Source organism: Trichoderma asperellum, chromosome 5, assembly GCF_020647865.1.
Source record: "Trichoderma asperellum chromosome 5, complete sequence".
Taxonomy (NCBI): Eukaryota; Fungi; Ascomycota; class Sordariomycetes; order Hypocreales; family Hypocreaceae; genus Trichoderma; species Trichoderma asperellum.
The window spans coordinates 2,145,831-2,163,118 of record NC_089419.1 but is presented as its reverse complement, the minus strand read 5'-3'; the positions used below and the strand labels follow the sequence as shown (position 1 = coordinate 2,163,118).

General features: G+C 49.9%; 5 protein-coding genes across 6 annotated transcripts; 2 read left to right on the top strand and 3 right to left on the bottom strand.

The window, feature by feature from the left end:
• Window positions 1-274: 274 nt before the first annotated feature.
• TrAFT101_008873 (uncharacterized protein) lies at window positions 275-2,862 on the bottom strand. The gene is made up of 4 exons (XM_024903695.2): window positions 1,887-2,862; window positions 1,702-1,783; window positions 1,475-1,632; window positions 275-1,407 (listed from the first exon to the last, which is right to left on the bottom strand). Exons 1-4 carry the CDS (start codon window positions 2,152-2,154, stop codon window positions 611-613), a joined length of 1,305 nt encoding a protein of 434 aa, XP_024761703.1. The 5' UTR covers window positions 2,155-2,862; the 3' UTR covers window positions 275-610.
• A 1,573-nt stretch (window positions 2,863-4,435) lies between these two features.
• Window positions 4,436-7,466, bottom strand: TrAFT101_008872 (uncharacterized protein). The gene is made up of 3 exons (XM_024901824.2): window positions 6,921-7,466; window positions 6,503-6,842; window positions 4,436-6,422 (listed from the first exon to the last, which is right to left on the bottom strand). Exons 1-3 carry the CDS (start codon window positions 7,060-7,062, stop codon window positions 4,571-4,573), a joined length of 2,334 nt encoding a protein of 777 aa, XP_024761705.1. The 5' UTR covers window positions 7,063-7,466; the 3' UTR covers window positions 4,436-4,570.
• A 1,629-nt stretch (window positions 7,467-9,095) lies between these two features.
• TrAFT101_008871 (uncharacterized protein) lies at window positions 9,096-10,843 on the top strand. 2 transcript variants are annotated; one of them, XM_024909663.2, is made up of 5 exons: window positions 9,096-9,481; window positions 9,529-9,666; window positions 9,737-10,040; window positions 10,104-10,194; window positions 10,259-10,843. In XM_024909663.2, exons 1-5 carry the CDS (start codon window positions 9,289-9,291, stop codon window positions 10,409-10,411), a joined length of 879 nt encoding a protein of 292 aa, XP_024761706.2. In that variant the 5' UTR covers window positions 9,096-9,288; the 3' UTR covers window positions 10,412-10,843. The 2 variants fall into 2 exon arrangements, with proteins under 2 accessions (XP_024761706.2, XP_065984572.1); XM_066128454.1 differs by having other exon boundaries at window positions 9,106-9,666; window positions 10,259-10,544; window positions 10,606-10,843.
• A 1,868-nt stretch (window positions 10,844-12,711) lies between these two features.
• TrAFT101_008870 (uncharacterized protein) lies at window positions 12,712-15,114 on the top strand. The gene is made up of 2 exons (XM_024907900.2): window positions 12,712-13,190; window positions 13,246-15,114. The coding sequence occupies exon 2, from the start codon at window positions 13,624-13,626 to the stop codon at window positions 14,644-14,646; it is 1,023 nt and encodes a 340-aa protein (XP_024761707.1). The 5' UTR covers window positions 12,712-13,190; window positions 13,246-13,623; the 3' UTR covers window positions 14,647-15,114.
• Window positions 15,026-16,531, bottom strand: TrAFT101_008869 (uncharacterized protein). Its single transcript, XM_024907901.2, has 3 exons — window positions 16,297-16,531; window positions 15,947-16,223; window positions 15,026-15,598 (listed from the first exon to the last, which is right to left on the bottom strand). The coding sequence occupies exons 1-3, from the start codon at window positions 16,344-16,346 to the stop codon at window positions 15,149-15,151; spliced, it is 777 nt and encodes a 258-aa protein (XP_024761709.2). The 5' UTR covers window positions 16,347-16,531; the 3' UTR covers window positions 15,026-15,148.
• Between the last annotated feature and the right edge of the window lie 757 nt (window positions 16,532-17,288).

Sequence of the window (17,288 nt, the reverse complement as noted above, 5' to 3'; positions counted from 1 at the left end):
AAAGGGTGGCGCCAATTGGCCGCTAAGCTATATGCAGATAGGCGTGGATATACGCGCCACATTTCAAAATGCACCAGCCACACTACTACCACAGCAGCATAATTGAGGATCAACCCTCAGTGCATTGATCAGAAGATAAACTGATTGTTACCTAAGCCATACATAGCGGGAGTTGGCAGCAAAAGACAGCTGTTGGTGTTTAGCATACTGTTTCAGATAGTCTAAAACACTATCCATACGCTTCGATCAATATTGCATCAAAAGATAAAGTAACTTAGTATATATATTGGTTTTGTATAGGTACCTATTCAAGGTGCCGGTATGTAAGTTCAAAGAAACAGGCACCATCAAGGCGCGTTTGGGTATCCCCAGCATCCTCACTCCCATATGTCCGTCCGTTTAGTCTCCATAGACTGCGCTCACTGCGCTACAATATCAACAAAAGAGGCATATATATATACATAGGTATGTGTTATAAATCACTCCCAAACACCGCGGGGGAAAAGAACAAAACAGCAAGGTATCAACCCCCTCCCCAAACACATGGACATGTTCATAAGTCGTGAGCATTATTTGGCCATATAGACCCCCCCCCCCCCCCAAATCCCCCTTATGCAGAAGGCCCATTCACATCGTATTGTCTGGGTGGGCTATCAGAGTTTCTCCCGTAGCCCGGGTGTCCTAGGATAGGAGTTTCAACCTGGAGAGCCCGCTTGTCTGGAGCGACGCTGCCTCCAGCACTGTCGACGTGCTGCATTTCGTATGACTCGTCCTTCATCTTGCCCTTGTCCTCGGGCGACAAGGGCCATCGCTCATTGCCTCCATTATTAGCCGTATTACTGACATCAACGGCTGAACCAAGTGCAAGGCCAATTTCCCGCAGCGCGCGAGGAGAACCCAAAGCTGGCTCCGGCCATGGCATGTGGTTCACATCAGTAGCACTGACAGGGCTGTTGTATTGAGAAGAGTAGGGTGAGAAGTATCGAGGGAAGTTCTTCTCGGTGTTGATGGTCACGGGAGAGTCATCCCAGTTCCGGAGGGGACGCTGGCTAATGGGCGTTTCGCCAGTGTCGTGGCCCATAGGCATCGATGGCCAGCCACCGTGGTTAGAAGCCATCTGCGGCATATTGGCCTGCAACTTGCTGAGGAATGCCTTTCTCCGTCTCCTGCCTCTGCAGATGACGGCTGCCCCAGCAAGGATCAGCAGGAAAATAAATCCTCCAACGGCAATGCCAACTTTTCCACCCAGAGTCAAAGGGCCGTGATCGAACCAGGCTGGGTTTACCTCCGGGGTCTGTGTGGGAATAGTAATGTTGACGACGTTGCTTGAAAAGATGTTTCCCTGGAGCCCCAGATGCTTTCCAGCAGCTGGCTTCTGCTGACATCCAGCCTCGAGAGCAGTAACAACTATTACATGGTATGTTAGCAAAGATCATCATCGTCAACAGGCCCATGGTCTGGGAGGGCATCGCACAATTTGCCAAGTAGTTGTCAGTTACTTGAAGGCACTGGATACAGCCGAGGTAGTCGATGGTGTCGCCAGTGGGCCATATATCGCAGTAGCCAAAGTCGTCGTACTTGGCTGATAGGTTATGGTACGCAATAGCTTCGGCGAAGACACCACAGGCTTTGCTAAATATCGAAATGTCAGCCGCCGTATATACGCATGATACGCAGCACGCCAAAGACGCTGCTAGTTACCTCGTAATACACGGATTGTTGGTATAACCATCATGCTTCGGCTCATTGAAGACGCAGTATGATACAGCATACCGCAGGTTATCTAAGGCAAACCGAACATTAGAACTCTTGCTTACAACCGCCGGCACGACATCGTAGAGACGACTTGAGACCAAAGGTACATGGGTGGAAAGCAGGACACATACAGAGCGCCGCCATATTATCGGTATAATTGCCGTCCGTGGCATACCCGCTGTTCAGCTCGCACTGGACACAGCCCTGGAACACCGTGCCAGCTCCATTGTCATAGCCGCCGGTGTACTCGTCCGGCTTGCAGACAATGTCGGCCGGGGTCGTCGCGTCCAGGACATTGCCGCAGTTGACCGAGCACGGCGAGTTTGGCGCAACGATGATGGCCTCGGCCGCCGGCAGCACGGCGCCAACGGCTGCGAAGCTTGTCAAGAGGCGTAGCATTGTTTCTCGAGCGAGACGACCTCCTCTCTACTAACAGAGGAAACGAGCTTTGGAATAGCGAGCGTGGGATTGGAGCGAAGGAGCTGTAACAAGACACAGTGCCGGACCGTGCTACATGCCACGCCTATATTGCTGAATGTTCACGAAACAAGAGGCGAGAAGCACTCCCCAGCCCGAGGGATAATCGAGATTGATATATCAGCGCCGGGAGACGCGCCCGTCAGTGAAGCCAAGCGACCAGGAGTCTGCCGAGTGACTGTTGGATGGCCGATGTGATGAAGATGCAGAGTCGCATCTCAGGTGCTTCCTCAGAAGAATGGACATGGGAGGTCCTGATCCGGAGAGCTATTACCTTAGGTATCTTGGTGCTGGTCACATTCTCCACCTCAAGTGGACGTGCGGCTCGCCCGCCATCTCGCCGCTCAATCCAATCTGCTTCGTCCCGTCCATGGCGAGCATGCACGCCAAAGGCTAGGCCAGGCCAGGCCGCACATCACGTCTCTTTCGGGGAGGCCTCAAGTCCATCCCTTGCTTGTTCTTGCTTGTTCCGGTCGCACCACCGCCGCCCAAAAAGGCCACAGCTGCTGCACCACTGGCATGATGCTAAGCTGTGATCCCCGTACAGGCAGACGCAGGCTGCTGCCCAGTTTTCCGCAGAGCCAAGGGCACGCACATCTCACCACTAACAAGGCGGGATCCCCTGCGTGGCGTCAAGCCTCTGCAGGGATCCCTGCTCACACTTCACATCCCATCACCGCTGCGGCCCTCCGATTGGCAGCTCGCTGGGACCCGGGCGCTTAATTCGACTCTCTGGATGGCCGCGACTGTCCATTTGGAGCTGCTTGGACGAAGGACCATGCTGTGTTCCGTAATGAAGAATGAAAAATCGTCTCTCTTTATTTGCTCTCCCCGCCCGCAAACAGGGCCGAGATCCGGTCTGAAGCTGTTGGCCCAGACTGGTCATCACACCGTCCCTCGTATCCATTCCTCAGGCTGACGGTGCTGCCAACGGGGACATCTAATTCGCAGCATCCTCGCGTCATCCACGGCACGGTACATATAGTACTTGTACACTGCATCAGTTCATGCAAGTACAAGTGAAGTCTCTTTCGTTCTCTGCCCGTGCTGCAGCAGGAAGCCTTATTGCTACCCTCTCATACGTCTCCTCTTTTCAATCCTGCACTCCGTCTGTGGGGGCCAAGATTCTCCGCTCATTTGCATCAGCCTGGGACCAACACGCATTTTGCGTGCAAAAGTCCTGCTCGTATATGACGCTCATCACGACGGGCGCTTTCATGTTCTCTATAACTCATCACCGGATGCAAGCCGTGCCGTGTAAGTATTGCCGTTAGCGTGAGATACTCGGAGATGCCGTTTGTTGGTGGCTGTTCACATACAAATCCCGTGAATACATGTACTTGCAGCTCATGCGGCAAAATCGCCGCAGCTCATACATGTACAACCTTGCCTATTTGGATAAATTGACATGCAACTTTCATGCTCGGCAATGCATACTTGTACACTAGCAGCACCCTTGCTCCTAGCGCGCTGCAAACTTATCACGTTTTCTCACACTTGATGCCCATAACCGCCCTCAAGCGCCGCTTTCATGATTCCACAGCTGTCACACCTTGATCACGCTTTATTGATGTTGGTCGAACACTCATCTGGAGATGGTACAGAAGAGGGAGAGCAGCGCCTTTTTCCTTCTCAATTCTGCTAGCCGCTCTGAAAATCCCGCTCAAAACAAAAAGGAAAAGTCTGTACGATCGTGAGTATGTTTACAGCCGCTTACTCATTGTAACATACTACTACCTAGGTATATGTTCTTCTTCAACGATGCTTGAACCAATTAGATACAACTCTGTCATCCCAGGCCGATGATGGCGCTGTGTAGATGAAACGAGCCGCTATTGTATAAGCATGTAGACGCTGAACTCGAGTGATGGCCAACAATCATTATTCCAACTTCATTATCACCAAGCATTAACGCATTAAAGCACATCTTCTTGATAAACAGGCTACTCGCTTAGATTTGTGGCTGGTAGAGTCTATCATCCGACGGCGTGGGAGTGGTGGTGTAGATGATGAACTGTCTTCGCTTATGCCACACCTAAGCTGCTGCATATAGCTGCAGTCGCGTGGCCTCATCCATCACTTTTAAAATCTGCTCCGAAGCCTGCTCCTTGAACTACTTGATGTACGCCGTGATCGACCCTATTCACAACCAGCGTGTCACCAGAAACGTTCTTTAAAGATAGGTACCAACTAGTCCATTACAGGCAAGCAAGACATCCATGGCATTCATGTTTCGTCTATTATATACCAAGGTCGTTCTATAAAGCCAATATACTCGCTAAATACAATCAAACTGATAACAAATGATTCTAGCCGTGAACCAGAAACGTAAAACTCTCTACCAGAATGAGCTCACACGCCGTCTCACAATGTGCTCTGGCGCTTTTTCCACACATTTTAGCAAAGAAAAAGTCTTCTCAAGGCCATCAGGTAGTTCCAAATCAGGTATCAGCAGCATAGCAGTAGGGGTCTTTGGGCCAGAAATAATATTAGCAGAATGTTCCTCATAACTCTCCCTCTCATCCTTCTTTCTCTCTCTGGTCAAATGCTCTAACTCAGGTCTTGTCGAGTGAATGGGTCGATGTGATAAGCCGTATCCACTCCTGTGGCTCTCATTCTGCGATGACATGCGCCGGTTAGACTGTTTCCTAGCAGGTTGTGCCTCCGGTACAGCCTGCGAGCGATTTCCCGAACGACCCCTGGCTTTCGAATGGCTCTGGCGTCTAGTTCCCGACGCAGGACGGCTTCCGTGCACAGGGCAGCTAGCAGACGGATATTCTTCGATGAGGGTGAATTGCGAAAGGTCGATTGGCTCTTTATTAGACATTTGCGTGCTTCGTGATCCTCGTCGTCTGTCCGTTGGGTGCTTGTGAGAAGAACGCCGCCTGCCTCTCCCAACCTCGTCTGGCGTAGCCTGTGATGCTGTGTGAGACTGTAACAGGTGGAGCGGCAACACAGCACTACTCGAGTAGCTTCTTGCCATTTCATCATTCTGGCTTTGGTTGTAATGTTCTCGAAGATGATAATGGGACGATTGTCGCGATATCGGCTGCCCATATTCGCTGTCACGCCGGCTATTCCAATCAGATGATCGCCGCTGGCTATGAGCCTTGTTCCTCGACTTATTCCCCCCTTGCAGTCGGGTACTAGTCGCAATCTCAACATTCCTAGAACGCTCATGAGTTGCTACATGTGGTAATCCAGAAGGGGCTACCAACGAGACGGAGGTTTGACGAGGTCGACCTGGTTGGTTATTCCAGACGGACACGTCAGATCGCATGCTGAATCGTTTCTCATCTTCCATATTGTCAGGATAAAATGCCACATAATCATCCCGGTCTTTCCGCAATCCTCGAAATGGCTCTGGGGACGTGATGGACTGTATCGAGGGGTTAAATGTATCTATATGAGATACCGGAGATTCCGACTCAAGGTACCGTCGGAGCATGTATTGGTCGGCTGGAATGTCCAGCTGTAAAGATTCGATGTTCAGCTTGCGACTTGGTACCCGCGGCACATGGTTGGCTTGGGGTCTATTTGAGCTGTGGTAATCATGCTCCTCGTCATATTTTGAAGATTGATGATGCTGTCGTTCGTTGACATTATTCGCCGCATTCCCGTAACAGGCGTGTAAGTCATTTTCTCGTTGATGGGCAGAACTAGTGAGACGGTCCTTGGGCCTTTCAGGACTTTCCCAAGCTTCATTTTGAGAGTCGTTAAACTGGGCTGTATTGTTGCGTGAGCCTGCTTCCAACTCGGGCGAGCCGTCGTTATCCGATCGGACAACTGGCTGAAGTGGCTGATATGCCAACCTCGCGTACGGCTCAGAATCCGTATCAACCACGAGGAGGCCCGTCTCTCCGCGGCCCATGATGCCATAGACATAAATTTCACCAGACTGAATACCTATCACAGCACTGGTACCAACGTATGTCGTTTCACCTTCCGTACCACAGCGGTTGGCAAAGACGACAATGACCTCCTGGTTCGATTGTGCGCGAATCAGTGGCTCAAGACGTGATACCCAGTACAGTAAGCTCATAGTGTCGGGATCTTGAAGAGCGCTCAAGAACTCTTGCTGCTCGTCATTAGTGAGCCACGCCATAGGAACTACGACGAGACGAGCGCCACTGTTCAAGACATGTTGCCCGAATTCAAATTTGTTCCATGGAGCTTCAAACTTATAAGGGCTTAAAAGGTGGGTAGTCAGTCAGTTTAGTTATGAGAATACCTGGGAAAATGGCCATCTCTGTCCTATGAAACAACTCACTTCAAATCCATGCAAATTCCCATGGCAGTTTGGCCCAGGCCAGGTATTCGCTGTGCAAGGAAACCATGTGAACCCTCTAGAGCCCAAGTCTCATCGGTGTAATAAAGATGTACTTTGCGATAGTTGGCCACCGTCTCACCATCGCCATTAACAGTAATAGCAGAATTGTAATACTGGGGGTCCGTGGGCCAGTTGAGCGCCGGATCTACCTTTTCGGGGTAGCCAACGACAACAGTACAGTCGTGCTTGAGGGCCGTATTTCGAGCCCAGAGAGAGCTAATCCCTGTGCTGCATTCTTCGAGATAGGGAGATATATGGGCCAGAGACTTGAAGTTGTAGCCTAAAAAATAAGAAGCATCGTAAGTTAGAAAACCCACAGAGCAGATGAAAAGTACTGTAGAACGTAACGTGGGCGTACCAGTAAAGGCCAGCTCGGGCAGCACCAAAAGGTCTATTTCCAAGCTTTCCGCGTCAACCTGATTCAGGATCTCGTCCGCCTTGCTGAGGTTGTTTTCCACATCTGCAACATGCGGCGCAAACTGAAGGCACGCGATCCTCATCTTTCGCCCTTTCCGAGTTCCAAGCGCCCTCACTCAGCTCGTCTCTCGGATCAGATCAGACCAGACGAGCAACTGCGCAGCTGCAAAGGTCCAACGCAGCGGGCAAAGCCCGGCTTTTCGTGGCAGCTCCTCTACAGGTGTCAGTCCCGCGACAGCAAAGGAGCAGGCGACACTAATTTCGGCAAAATGTGCTTGACGTTGGACAGCAGCCAACAACAGAACAACTCTTTTGGGCGTAGAGTGCTGTCAAGAATGGAGCCCGCGAGTTTGCGTATGATTCTGGAGTATCGATAGAGGGGTAGGAGGTAGTCGGTACATGAAATGGCAGGTGGCGTTCCGAAACTCTAAATGCCGAGCGCATGTAATGATACACGCGCTTCTACTTGTTGGAACTGCCGGATTAGGCTGCTGCTGAAGGAATCAAAGGAACATCCCCCATCTCTTGGCTTGGGTTGATGGCAAAGCGACAGAATACACAGTATATACTTTTGTAATTTTTACCAATTTGATACATGTCAGTTATCGCCTATAAGACGACACAGCCTGTTTGCATAAAGTACTTCGTACAGTGGCACCACAGTTCTCCCCAGGTCTGTAAGCTTGTGGCTGGATTTCGTTTCAGACCCTGCAAGGGGTTTTCCTGGAACAATGAGACACGTCTGATTGGATACTGAGCAATTCCCACAGCACGGCCCACCAATGGCGTCGCTCGGTTTGCCGCCGCTCCGTCGCATTCTGTTGCAGGACCAGGCCTACTCTATGAATAGTACCAGCAAAGACAAGTAAAGACTACGGTACCAGATATATAGGGCAGGATATAGGAGAGTTCTAGCATCTAAAAGATATTCAACGGGTATCAAATGATCTCTAGCTGTTTTCACGCGATATGAGAAGATGGCATGCCACAGTCACAAGTTAATATACTAATACCTAAGTAGTCATGGTATGTATAAGAATGGCAGCTGATATGAAACAATCAGAAGTTGAATATCTCGAAGCCCTTAAATATAACCAGGTAATGCAGAGTATTGACATATATTTTAATGTCTGGGTAACTTCTTGAAATTGCCAAAAAAAATTTAGTCGTAGCGAAATGTTTGCCTCTTACAAGGGTAGTTTCACAATGGGCTCTGTTCGTATCTCGTACACAGCCTCCTGCAGCAACACATCTCCATGTATCTTGGAACTAGGATTCTTAGATGCGCACTTGAACAGAATGGCACCGGGTACCACGATTCGACCTCGATGCTATTTAGTATACGCTGCTAAACATTGACATACAGAGTACCTACCTCAAGTGGTGATGAGGCCATGGTCTTGTGCAGAAATTAGCAATGGCTGCCTCAACCTATCTACACAATGTTGGCTTCCATTTGTAAATTGATCTTGGGCGTTTTGTAACCAATTTTCTCTCCTTGATAGATCGCGCCTCTATAATCTACAACAGCCGAAAGCTACTCCACCTCGGTATATGCCGTCGCAGGTGTGCAGCCATCTTCTTTCTCTAAGCCCAGGTCGTGTTCCTTCTTATTTCTACTTTCTGACCTTTGCTTTTTCTCATTTACTGCAGTTTACGGAGTAAGGCTTAAACAGTGTCTATTACTATTCATGCTAGGAGTAAAGTAAGCAGCTGACGCCGCAATGTCTGTCACACAAACAATGATCGACCAACAGAGATTCAAGATACATGTGAGACTACGGCTGAGAGAGACTGACGCCATCTTTGCCACATTTGGTGATGCGGCCACGGCCACTCTTTGATTCATCGTTACTACGCGAATACGTAATATCAGTATTCACCTTGGAAACACCTTTACGTCGCGATCAATGCTAATTCTTTTGCACAGCTCGAAGCAGCCACAAGTGCGCCCAATTGCCTAAATAAGCCCCAATGGTTGAAACAGACTCCTCTTAGGGAAGCTCTCCTCGGCTAGCTCGCTGTTTTTAGCGGGAGGCAGCGCATTTCTACTGCCCGCACCGGTAAAATCCCCCCATCTTTTCCGGGGCTTCAGCGTTATTAATCGCCCGCCCAGATAGGCATCCATCGCCAATATCCCACTCTCGTCATCGCCGCAACCTCTTACACCCGACAAGCCATTCTTCCTGCTGCCCACGCGACCATCAACACCACCACCAGCATCACGGGGCTCCGGAAACGACCCCGAGCCTCTCCCTTCTTCTTCTCCCGCGACACCATCCGTCCTTCGTAAAACGGCCCATCCAGTCATGGTGGCCTCGGCGTCGAGCTTTGCGTCTGTCCCGCAGCCGAACGGCGTCCCGATGTCTCCTCCCGAGCCGATCGCATCACCGCCCGGATACAAATTCCCACTTCAAAACCTGAAGCGTCGCTTGACACGGCCTGACAAGGTGCCGCTGGTGCTCGTCGCCTGCGGAAGCTTCTCGCCCGTAACGACTCTTCGTAAGTTGGGCGCTGATAGATAAAGACTCTCCCTAACGAGTCTGTAGATTTGCGAATGTTTGAATTGGCAGAGAAATACGTAAGACAGAGTGACCCCGGCTTCGAAATCGTTGGTAATTACATGTCGCCCTGCTCGGATGCGTACCAGAAGGCATCTTTAGCACCGGCCCACCACCGAATTCAAAGTAGGTTTATAATTGGTTAAGCTTAAGATAAAAGAAAGAGAGTCGAACTCTCGCTCACTGCTATCCATAGTGTGTAGCCTGGCCGTCGATACAGACTCAACGGCCACCATCACAATAGACCCTTGGGAGACTGAACGCCTCGATGAATCAGGCAAACCTCTCTATAGCCCGACGGTGGATGTTCTCCGCCACTTCGACCACGAAATAAACAATGTGCTCGGTGGCATTGAGACTCAAGGCGGCATTTTTGTGAGAGCGCAGGTCATGCTGCTTATTGGGGCTGATCTCGCTGTTACAATGGCAGACCCTAGAATATGGGACCCCGCTGACATTGATGTGCTGCTGGGGTACTACGGAGCATTTGTTGTCGAAAGGTAGCAAACCCTCGCTGGCTCAAACTCGTCCTCACAGGTGCTAATGTCCAAAATATCACTCAGGCCCTCGCAATGCAGAACCCAGGATGCGATAGAGCCTCTCAAGAAGTATAAAAAGATATGGGTAGTTCCAACAATTACCAACGAAGTATCTGTAGGAAACCCCCCTCCCCTCTTTAATCTTGTAGCCATCTCGTTTGTGCTAACTAGGCGACTAGTCAACACGAGTCCGTGCTCAAATACAAAACGGAGAAAGAGTAGATGATATACCTGATTCAGTCCACAAGTACATCAAGCTACACCATCTATACCAAAAGCAGCCCACATCCAATGGCACGCCTATCGAGATACCCAACGGAAACTCAAATTAAAACACGGCTCTCGTTGCATTTACTTTACAGCGTTGCATAATGATATACTACTCGATAACACACCCATCTATGCTACTGGACGCAGCAAATTCAGGAGCAGCAGAGCTTACAAAGCTCATCATGGTTTCATAGAGTATGTTCACCACACCTTATCCTTAGCATGGGATGTATACGCCATGCTCACTGTTATGTAGGCGAAAGAGGGATTATAGCAACAGCCTGTGTAGCGTCTCCTGTTTTCTTTGCATTGCAAAAGATCTGGCTGCATTTTTGGTTCTGAACATCATGAAGGGCATCATACCATTATAAGTAGAGGGCTCGTTACGCAGTATAGAACATTTATACCTAGAAGAATAGTAAGCGGAGCATGGCTAAGCATATACACGGCATCTTACTAGTAGTTGGAATAAGACATCAAGTTATCATTTCTGCAGTCATTGTTACAAGACGTCGTTGGGTACAAGGCATTGACTACAACATTCTTTCCACAGCGGCATTCTTGGTCCGCAAGTGATATCCGGGCTCCCTTTTCTAGCCTTCTAAACGGTGAAGGACAATGATTTACGTATGTTCTTTACAGTACAACTCTCAAGGAAAGGACTAACGATTGGTCGGAAGGGGCCTCCACCGCAGTCAGCCACCAGACAAAGGTAATCACATTAATATAACGGGTTTAGCCCTTGTCTCCGCGGGCAAGCGAGTGCCCAATTAATTCAAGCAACGCGGAGAGATTGGTCTAACGAACCAGAGAAAACGAGAAAATCCGCAGCTTCAATGAGAGGGGGTCGGTCCGACACGGCAGTTTGTCAAAATACAATTACCTGCCGCTGCTTGAAAGCATATGCATGTGCCATACAAAGTGCAGAAGAAGAAGTCACTGTTATTAACACCAGCCGTCATATCACATCGACCAATAGATTCAAATTGCCCCCCCTGCCACCCATCTACACCGGAAGCCTCTTTATACAAAGGCAGTAGATGGCACGAGATGCAAAGTAGTAGACCATTACTACCATGTACTCCGCAGTATGTGTCAATCCAATACCACCCTAGCCCAGCAAGCTTTTCTGCCCGAACCGCGCACGTTTCCTGCAGCGAGCCCAAAAGGCCGATTCGCAAAAGCCCGCCATCGCGGCTATCGGAAGGTTCCTAGCGCGGATTATGACAAGTGACCAGGTTTCTTGCAAGACGAACCAGAGGGGTGCGCGACAGGCATCCTGGATGTCGCTGCTACTACCTTGTAAGATTACAACACATACATAGTATCGGCCGTTCTCCGCTGGGTGGGAGAACAAGGTCAATAAACTCTGCTCCATCCTTCTTAAAACCGCTCACTCTAGTCCGATAGAAGCAAGAAAAGGCACGAGTTTGGGGGCCACGGGATCGTATCGTTGACAGAAATCTTGCCTTGTGTGTTTTGGCTTCGAAATCTCTTACCCGTTCATTGTCCTCCTCTCTTATTTCTCTCTCTTTCTATGACTTGCAAGGTTCACCATCCCGCAGACGGGACGATGCCTGGCACAATCAACCAATTACAAGCTCAGTACTCGCAAAAAGCTCGCGTCTGTGTCCTCTGCCCGCCCCTCAAGGCGGCGATGATAATCAGCAGGGATATGGAAGAGTCAGAAAAGAGAAGGTGGGCAAAGAGCAAGTGCAGTCAAGCCGTGCCGCGGTCATCCGCCATGTTAGACGCAATATAATGGATTAAAGTGGGTTAATTTGTCTTTACTTCAGACAGCACAAATCAAAAGTGACCTGCCCCTCTGGCGCGCAATACGATTCCGCTTCAAGTTTATTGACAGCCCGTCAACAAGGTAGGGTTGCAATGGCGCGGGTCGTCGAGAGAGGAGCCCAGGCATCCTGCAGCCACTCACGTCTCTATCGCTTGAAGTCTCTTGGGGCGCGGAATTTGGCGGAAAAGAGGGCCCCGTCCTTGGAGTCAGGCCATTCAAACGTTGCACAGCGGCTTGTCTGCCGTCCGGGCTCCATCTCCGCGGCATCTTCTTTCGTCCAAGTGCGCAGCTTGCTCTCTTGCCCGCGCGTCTATGCCGCTGCTGATTGGATCGCCCGCCAAACACGAGCAGGGGAGACGAGTCTGTGGCGTCTAAAGGCACCATTCAGGCCCTGTTCTGCCTGGCCCTCGTCAACCGGGGGAGAGCCTCATTCAGCCGAGCTCGATCTGGGCCGCTTCTGTTTCGTTTCGTTTCCTCTCTGATATCTGTATGTATCATAGCGTGCTGATACTAGCAGCAGTATCAGCCAGGCCTCATCACGGCTTCTACTCCCGTAGGACTTTTCCGTGTCCTTGTCCCACTCACACCGGAGGCGGCCTTGCTCTGAGTCCTTCGTGTCCCAGGCTGGCTGATCTCGCACTAGATCCCTCTGTCTTTTTGCCTGCAAAAGCCGTGCCCGCCATCTGTTTGGATGGAAGAATCCCAACGGCCCTACGTCGTACAGCAGGCCAGAGCGTCATGAGTCGGGGATGCGAGTTCAGGCCCGGGACGCCTCGACGAATGGCATCGCCATAATGGCATATTAAGCAGCCCAGAACTCTCTCACGCTTACCCCCCCTGCCCAGCTTGGCGTCGGCTTCCTCTCGTCTAATACGCCTCATGTCCCTCGGGCCTGAAAATGATCGGATTGCGTGCATGTGTCGGCCGCCACCATGAGGGTAGCATCCATCGGCAGCAAAGTCTGCGCCATAGCCTCTTTCTGCGTAGGCCTCGCGGGGCCCCTGCTGGCAAAAGCCCCATACATGCATGTGTATACATGTACATGAGTATGTAGCTTGCACCCTACCTATACATGCAGTATTGACATTGGAACCAACACAGCGTGGTGGTAATGCCCCGATTAGGGTGTATATTTGATTTGTGTTCTCCGGCGTGGCGTTGCTCATTGTTGCTAGCATAGTCATAGTCATATATCTATTGCCGGCCTTTCCCACCGGCCGGCTCCTAGAGATGTGTCTCTTGCCCAGATAGTCACCTGCCTCGTCGCTTGTCTTGTGTAGGGTTGATCAGCTCAACTGTAAGGATCTCTCTACTTGCCAGTATCATATCTTCACGAAAGTGGTGATTGACACTAGCAAAAGATCGATTCGATCCTACAGTGGGCAGACCTTCCCGGTAATAGACTTCTGTTAAAACTCCGTTGTACATTTATATAGCCCTTGTCTGTCTATCTTCTGTCAGTTGTACGCAGAACCCAACATGATCTCTTCAATACATCTCCTCTTGTTGGCTCTGGCCAGCTCCCAGACTGCTCAGGCTTTCAAGGCCTCTCCAAGAGACGGTAACAACGACACTGAATCCGCCTCATCCAAAGGCCTCCCTCTAGCCGCCATCATCGGCATCATAGTCGGAATCGTCTTCATCTTCGGACTTGCCACTTGCTTATTCGTTGTCTATTTCGCTCGCCAGAGGCACTCCCCTCGTCCCTTCTACGAGCAACGCTACTACTATAGACAAGAGATTGAGTCTCCCAAAACCATGGTTGAGCCCTGGGAATATGTGGCTCACCAGCCTCGTTACCCCGAGTTCCACGGCGTTGCCAGAAACGGCCCCGTCGAGACCAATGCCGAGTTCTACAACCGCATGGAGAGTGCCGCTCGCTCAGGCCATATACAGCTCACACATGACCCGAGATCTGCCATCCACGGCCACGATAATGCCATGCCTGCTCATCACGCCTATGACCCCAATACCGTCTCCAAGCAGGCCAGAAGCGCAAGCTCAAGTCATTCTCTGCCACCTCCTCAGCCTACACACAAACGCAGGCCGGGAACCCCCGACTCGTTCATCATCCGAGCCTACAAGTCCGCCGTGGAAGACGCTTCTCGAATGCCTGAGCCACAATCACTCCCTACACCAAAACACTCTGTGCTATCATCTCCATCTGAGCCCAACTCTTCGCCAACATTAGTTGGATCTTCATCCCGATGGAGCTCCAGATTCTCTTCGCTCTCTCTACCCAAGCTATATATACCAAAGAAAGCTCCTCCTCCGAGTCTCGTGCTTCAACCTTTGACTACGCAGCCTAGAGACGCTACAGATCATCAGCTACACATCACGCCTCCTCTCTTGAGCGATCCTCGGTTCATTGACAGACCACTTGGCGCGGGCGTCGTTGTCCTTGAGCGAAACCGTCCACCCACTCCCAAAAATAGCGAGAAGTATGCTGCCTATACGGAGGTGCCACTGGCCAGCGGGAAGAGCATCTTGTATGGGATGTGAATAGGGGATGCTAAGGTGCTACCAAGATTACACTCTTTTTGCGCTGTCCTTTTTTTTTTCCTTTGTCTTTTGTTCTCTTTTGAGGTGTACATGTTTGGGAGGTTTAAGCGATGTAAAATTATTAATGCTTTATTCAAGCTGTGATGGGATCTGGATTGGTCTGGTATGGTGGCTTTGTCTGTTTAAAACGGCGTTAGGTTTGTGTAAGGTATTTAGCCGCAAGGAAATGGCTGTCAATCATTTATACCCTGGGATATCCTACCGAGGCGTTCTGATTCGAATCTATACATATTACATTCATAAGACATAATAACTTGATATACATCAATAGGTATTCCGTGACGCAATCTTTGTGGCTGCTATAGCGGCTAGGTGCAGTGGATAGAATGAGCTGCTGCTACATCAACAAACCATGAATACTGTCATGAAACTTTTTACTAAGAAGCATACCAGTGAGATTCATTCGCTCAATATATTATTATGATTATATGTATGTTATGAATTAACCCAGGCGGTGCCCTGGTCCTCTGGTGCGCCATGAGTCCGGTAATGGTCCCCGAGAAGCACCACTGCTTTGGGCGGACGTTGTGTCAAACCCTCTACCTCCAGCAGATGGTTGCGGCGCAGGCGCTACTCCATTCACTGCAGACCGAATAAACGCAGGAGTCGCAAGCCAGTTTCGCCCGCCGGCAACATCGGGCCAGATTTTAGTCAGGAACAAATACAAGTGCGCTGCGGCCAGCCCCTGAAGCTGCAGGAACACAATACTAATGCCGCCGGGGAAGAAGAGGTTGATTGCCATCATGGCAAATGGAACGAGCTGAGACGGAATATTAATGAACATGTAGTTCGTTGTCTGGCCTCGTTGCTCCTGAGTTACAGTATACGCCATGGCGAGGAGGAGCGCCTGCGTCATTATTCCATACCCGAAACCCAATAAATGATTGAGTATCTGAAGCATGGGTCAGCCTCAATCAGAATCGGGGTGATTTAATAAAGAGGTGTGATGGGGAAAACAGGCACGAATGTCATCAAAATGGGGGAATGTAGGGAGCATATAAAACCACCCGAGTGAATAGCAAGTCACACGAGTCATCCATTACAGCATCCCACCATGCCCACACCGAAAGCCGTCCTAATGCGAATGAGGTGGATCGACTTCAAGTGCAGGGGTAATCTCCCTCAATTCCAGGAACCGTGATAGCAGTAGAGGCATCGCACTATCCGGGCAGATATTTGAGGGGTTTTCATATATGGGGTACACGGGAGAGCACAGAAGAGTTTGAACTAAAAGACCTACCAGAATTGTTCCGCACACAAATGTCAGATACCAAACAAGATCTTCTCGTCTAGACAATCGCGGATGACCTTTTTCCAGTTGGCTCATGTACATGTACATGTGGAAAGTGTCAAAGAGAACACCCAGATTTGGGAAGGTGATCAAGAAGCATGTTACAAGGCGCCATATCTGCGGAGGAATCCGCGCCAGGTAGTGGAAGTCATAGAGGAAGAGGTCCCCTGCAAGCATCCCCATGTGCACGGCGACAGACAAGCCAAAGGTAACAGTGGCAGCGGTTCTGAATGGCGAAAGCCGCAGTCAGCATGTGATTCTTGAAACCCAGCTATGAGGAGGGAATTGAGTAGCCTTACCTAGCAATTGGCGGCGCTCGCCAGTACGCGTCCAGAGAAAGCTCAGCCATTGTATGCAACTTTGCTCAACGAAAGGCACAAAATCTCAAGGTGCTGACGCGAAGAAGAGAAAAGGTGCAAAGACCTGAGCGCTCGGCAGTTTATAGACAGGCAAGCACAGACTTGGCAGCTCCAGGCAACAATGGAGGCGCAATCATTGCTGGGTTTTGCCGTGTCAAGCTTTTTTTTTTTTTTTTCTGTCTTGTCTGCCTGTTGTAGAACAAAAAGAAATTGTGTCCGGAAGGGCTTTTGTCATCAGAGCTTTGACCGCGTCTGGTTAAATGCATATACCGCTTACTGATATAGTAAGTTGTGTACCTGCAGGTCTGTACCCCACAGCTGAAAAATAAGAGCGAGTTGGTCTGGTTTTCATGATGTGCCTGTTGAAGACTCTATCAAGTAACAGAGGTACCAAATATTAGGTACCAAGTGCCCGCACTTGCCGCATCATGCCGCACGCGTGGAATTGGACCAGAGATGAAAAATTATCCGCGTTTGTGGTTCGACTAGTATTGTTTGTGACAAAGTTAAGCGAATTGATTTGCCCTGGTCTGAATGTCGGATCCTCTGGAAGTATACATGTCATGTCAAATAGAATCTACGGTATTGATACAGTACGTGATATGGGAGTACAGATACTATAGAGGTAGGTAGTGAGTGAGTGCCTTATATTAGCGGCAGAGGTTGAATAGATTGATCGGAGATTCAGTACAAATCCTCGACAGCCCATTGTTTTAGTCCAACTACATACATCACCCATTTACGTACTTAAAAAAAAAATTTGACTAGGAAAGACAACATCTTCTGCTTTTCTTATCCATCAAAAGTCGGGCGCACAGAATAATCGTACGAGGCAGGCAAAGCTATGTGGGGAAGCTCATAAAATGCCTAGCTGCTACCCTGAAGCTTTTTATGACGTACCAATATTTCCCGACCTGTCAGCCATCCGAGAT

Excerpts from the sequence above, each read along its gene's own strand:
- TrAFT101_008873 (XM_024903695.2), bottom strand. The coding sequence starts at position 2,154 with ATGCTACGCCTCTTGACAAGCTTCGCAGCCGTTGGCGCCGTGCTGCCG. Across the intron at positions 1,633-1,701 it reads AACAATCCGTGTATTACGAG|CAAAGCCTGTGGTGTCTTCG; the intron begins GTAACTAGCAGC and ends TTCGATATTTAG. Across the intron at positions 1,408-1,474 it reads TGACAACTACTTGGCAAATT|TTGTTACTGCTCTCGAGGCT; the intron begins GTGCGATGCCCT and ends ACCATGTAATAG.
- TrAFT101_008872 (XM_024901824.2), bottom strand. The coding sequence starts at position 7,062 with ATGAGGATCGCGTGCCTTCAGTTTGCGCCGCATGTTGCAGATGTGGAA. Across the intron at positions 6,843-6,920 it reads GCCCGAGCTGGCCTTTACTG|GCTACAACTTCAAGTCTCTG; the intron begins GTACGCCCACGT and ends CTTATTTTTTAG. Across the intron at positions 6,423-6,502 it reads GGAATTTGCATGGATTTGAA|CCCTTATAAGTTTGAAGCTC; the intron begins GTGAGTTGTTTC and ends CCACCTTTTAAG.
- TrAFT101_008871 (XM_024909663.2), top strand. The coding sequence starts at position 9,289 with ATGGTGGCCTCGGCGTCGAGCTTTGCGTCTGTCCCGCAGCCGAACGGC. Across the intron at positions 9,482-9,528 it reads CTCGCCCGTAACGACTCTTC|ATTTGCGAATGTTTGAATTG; the intron begins GTAAGTTGGGCG and ends ACGAGTCTGTAG. Across the intron at positions 10,041-10,103 it reads GGAGCATTTGTTGTCGAAAG|GCCCTCGCAATGCAGAACCC; the intron begins GTAGCAAACCCT and ends AATATCACTCAG.
- TrAFT101_008870 (XM_024907900.2), top strand. The coding sequence starts at position 13,624 with ATGATCTCTTCAATACATCTCCTCTTGTTGGCTCTGGCCAGCTCCCAG.
- TrAFT101_008869 (XM_024907901.2), bottom strand. The coding sequence starts at position 16,346 with ATGGCTGAGCTTTCTCTGGACGCGTACTGGCGAGCGCCGCCAATTGCT. Across the intron at positions 16,224-16,296 it reads CGAGCGCCGCCAATTGCTAG|AACCGCTGCCACTGTTACCT; the intron begins GTAAGGCTACTC and ends TTCGCCATTCAG. Across the intron at positions 15,599-15,946 it reads TTGTGTGCGGAACAATTCTG|ATACTCAATCATTTATTGGG; the intron begins GTAGGTCTTTTA and ends CCCATGCTTCAG.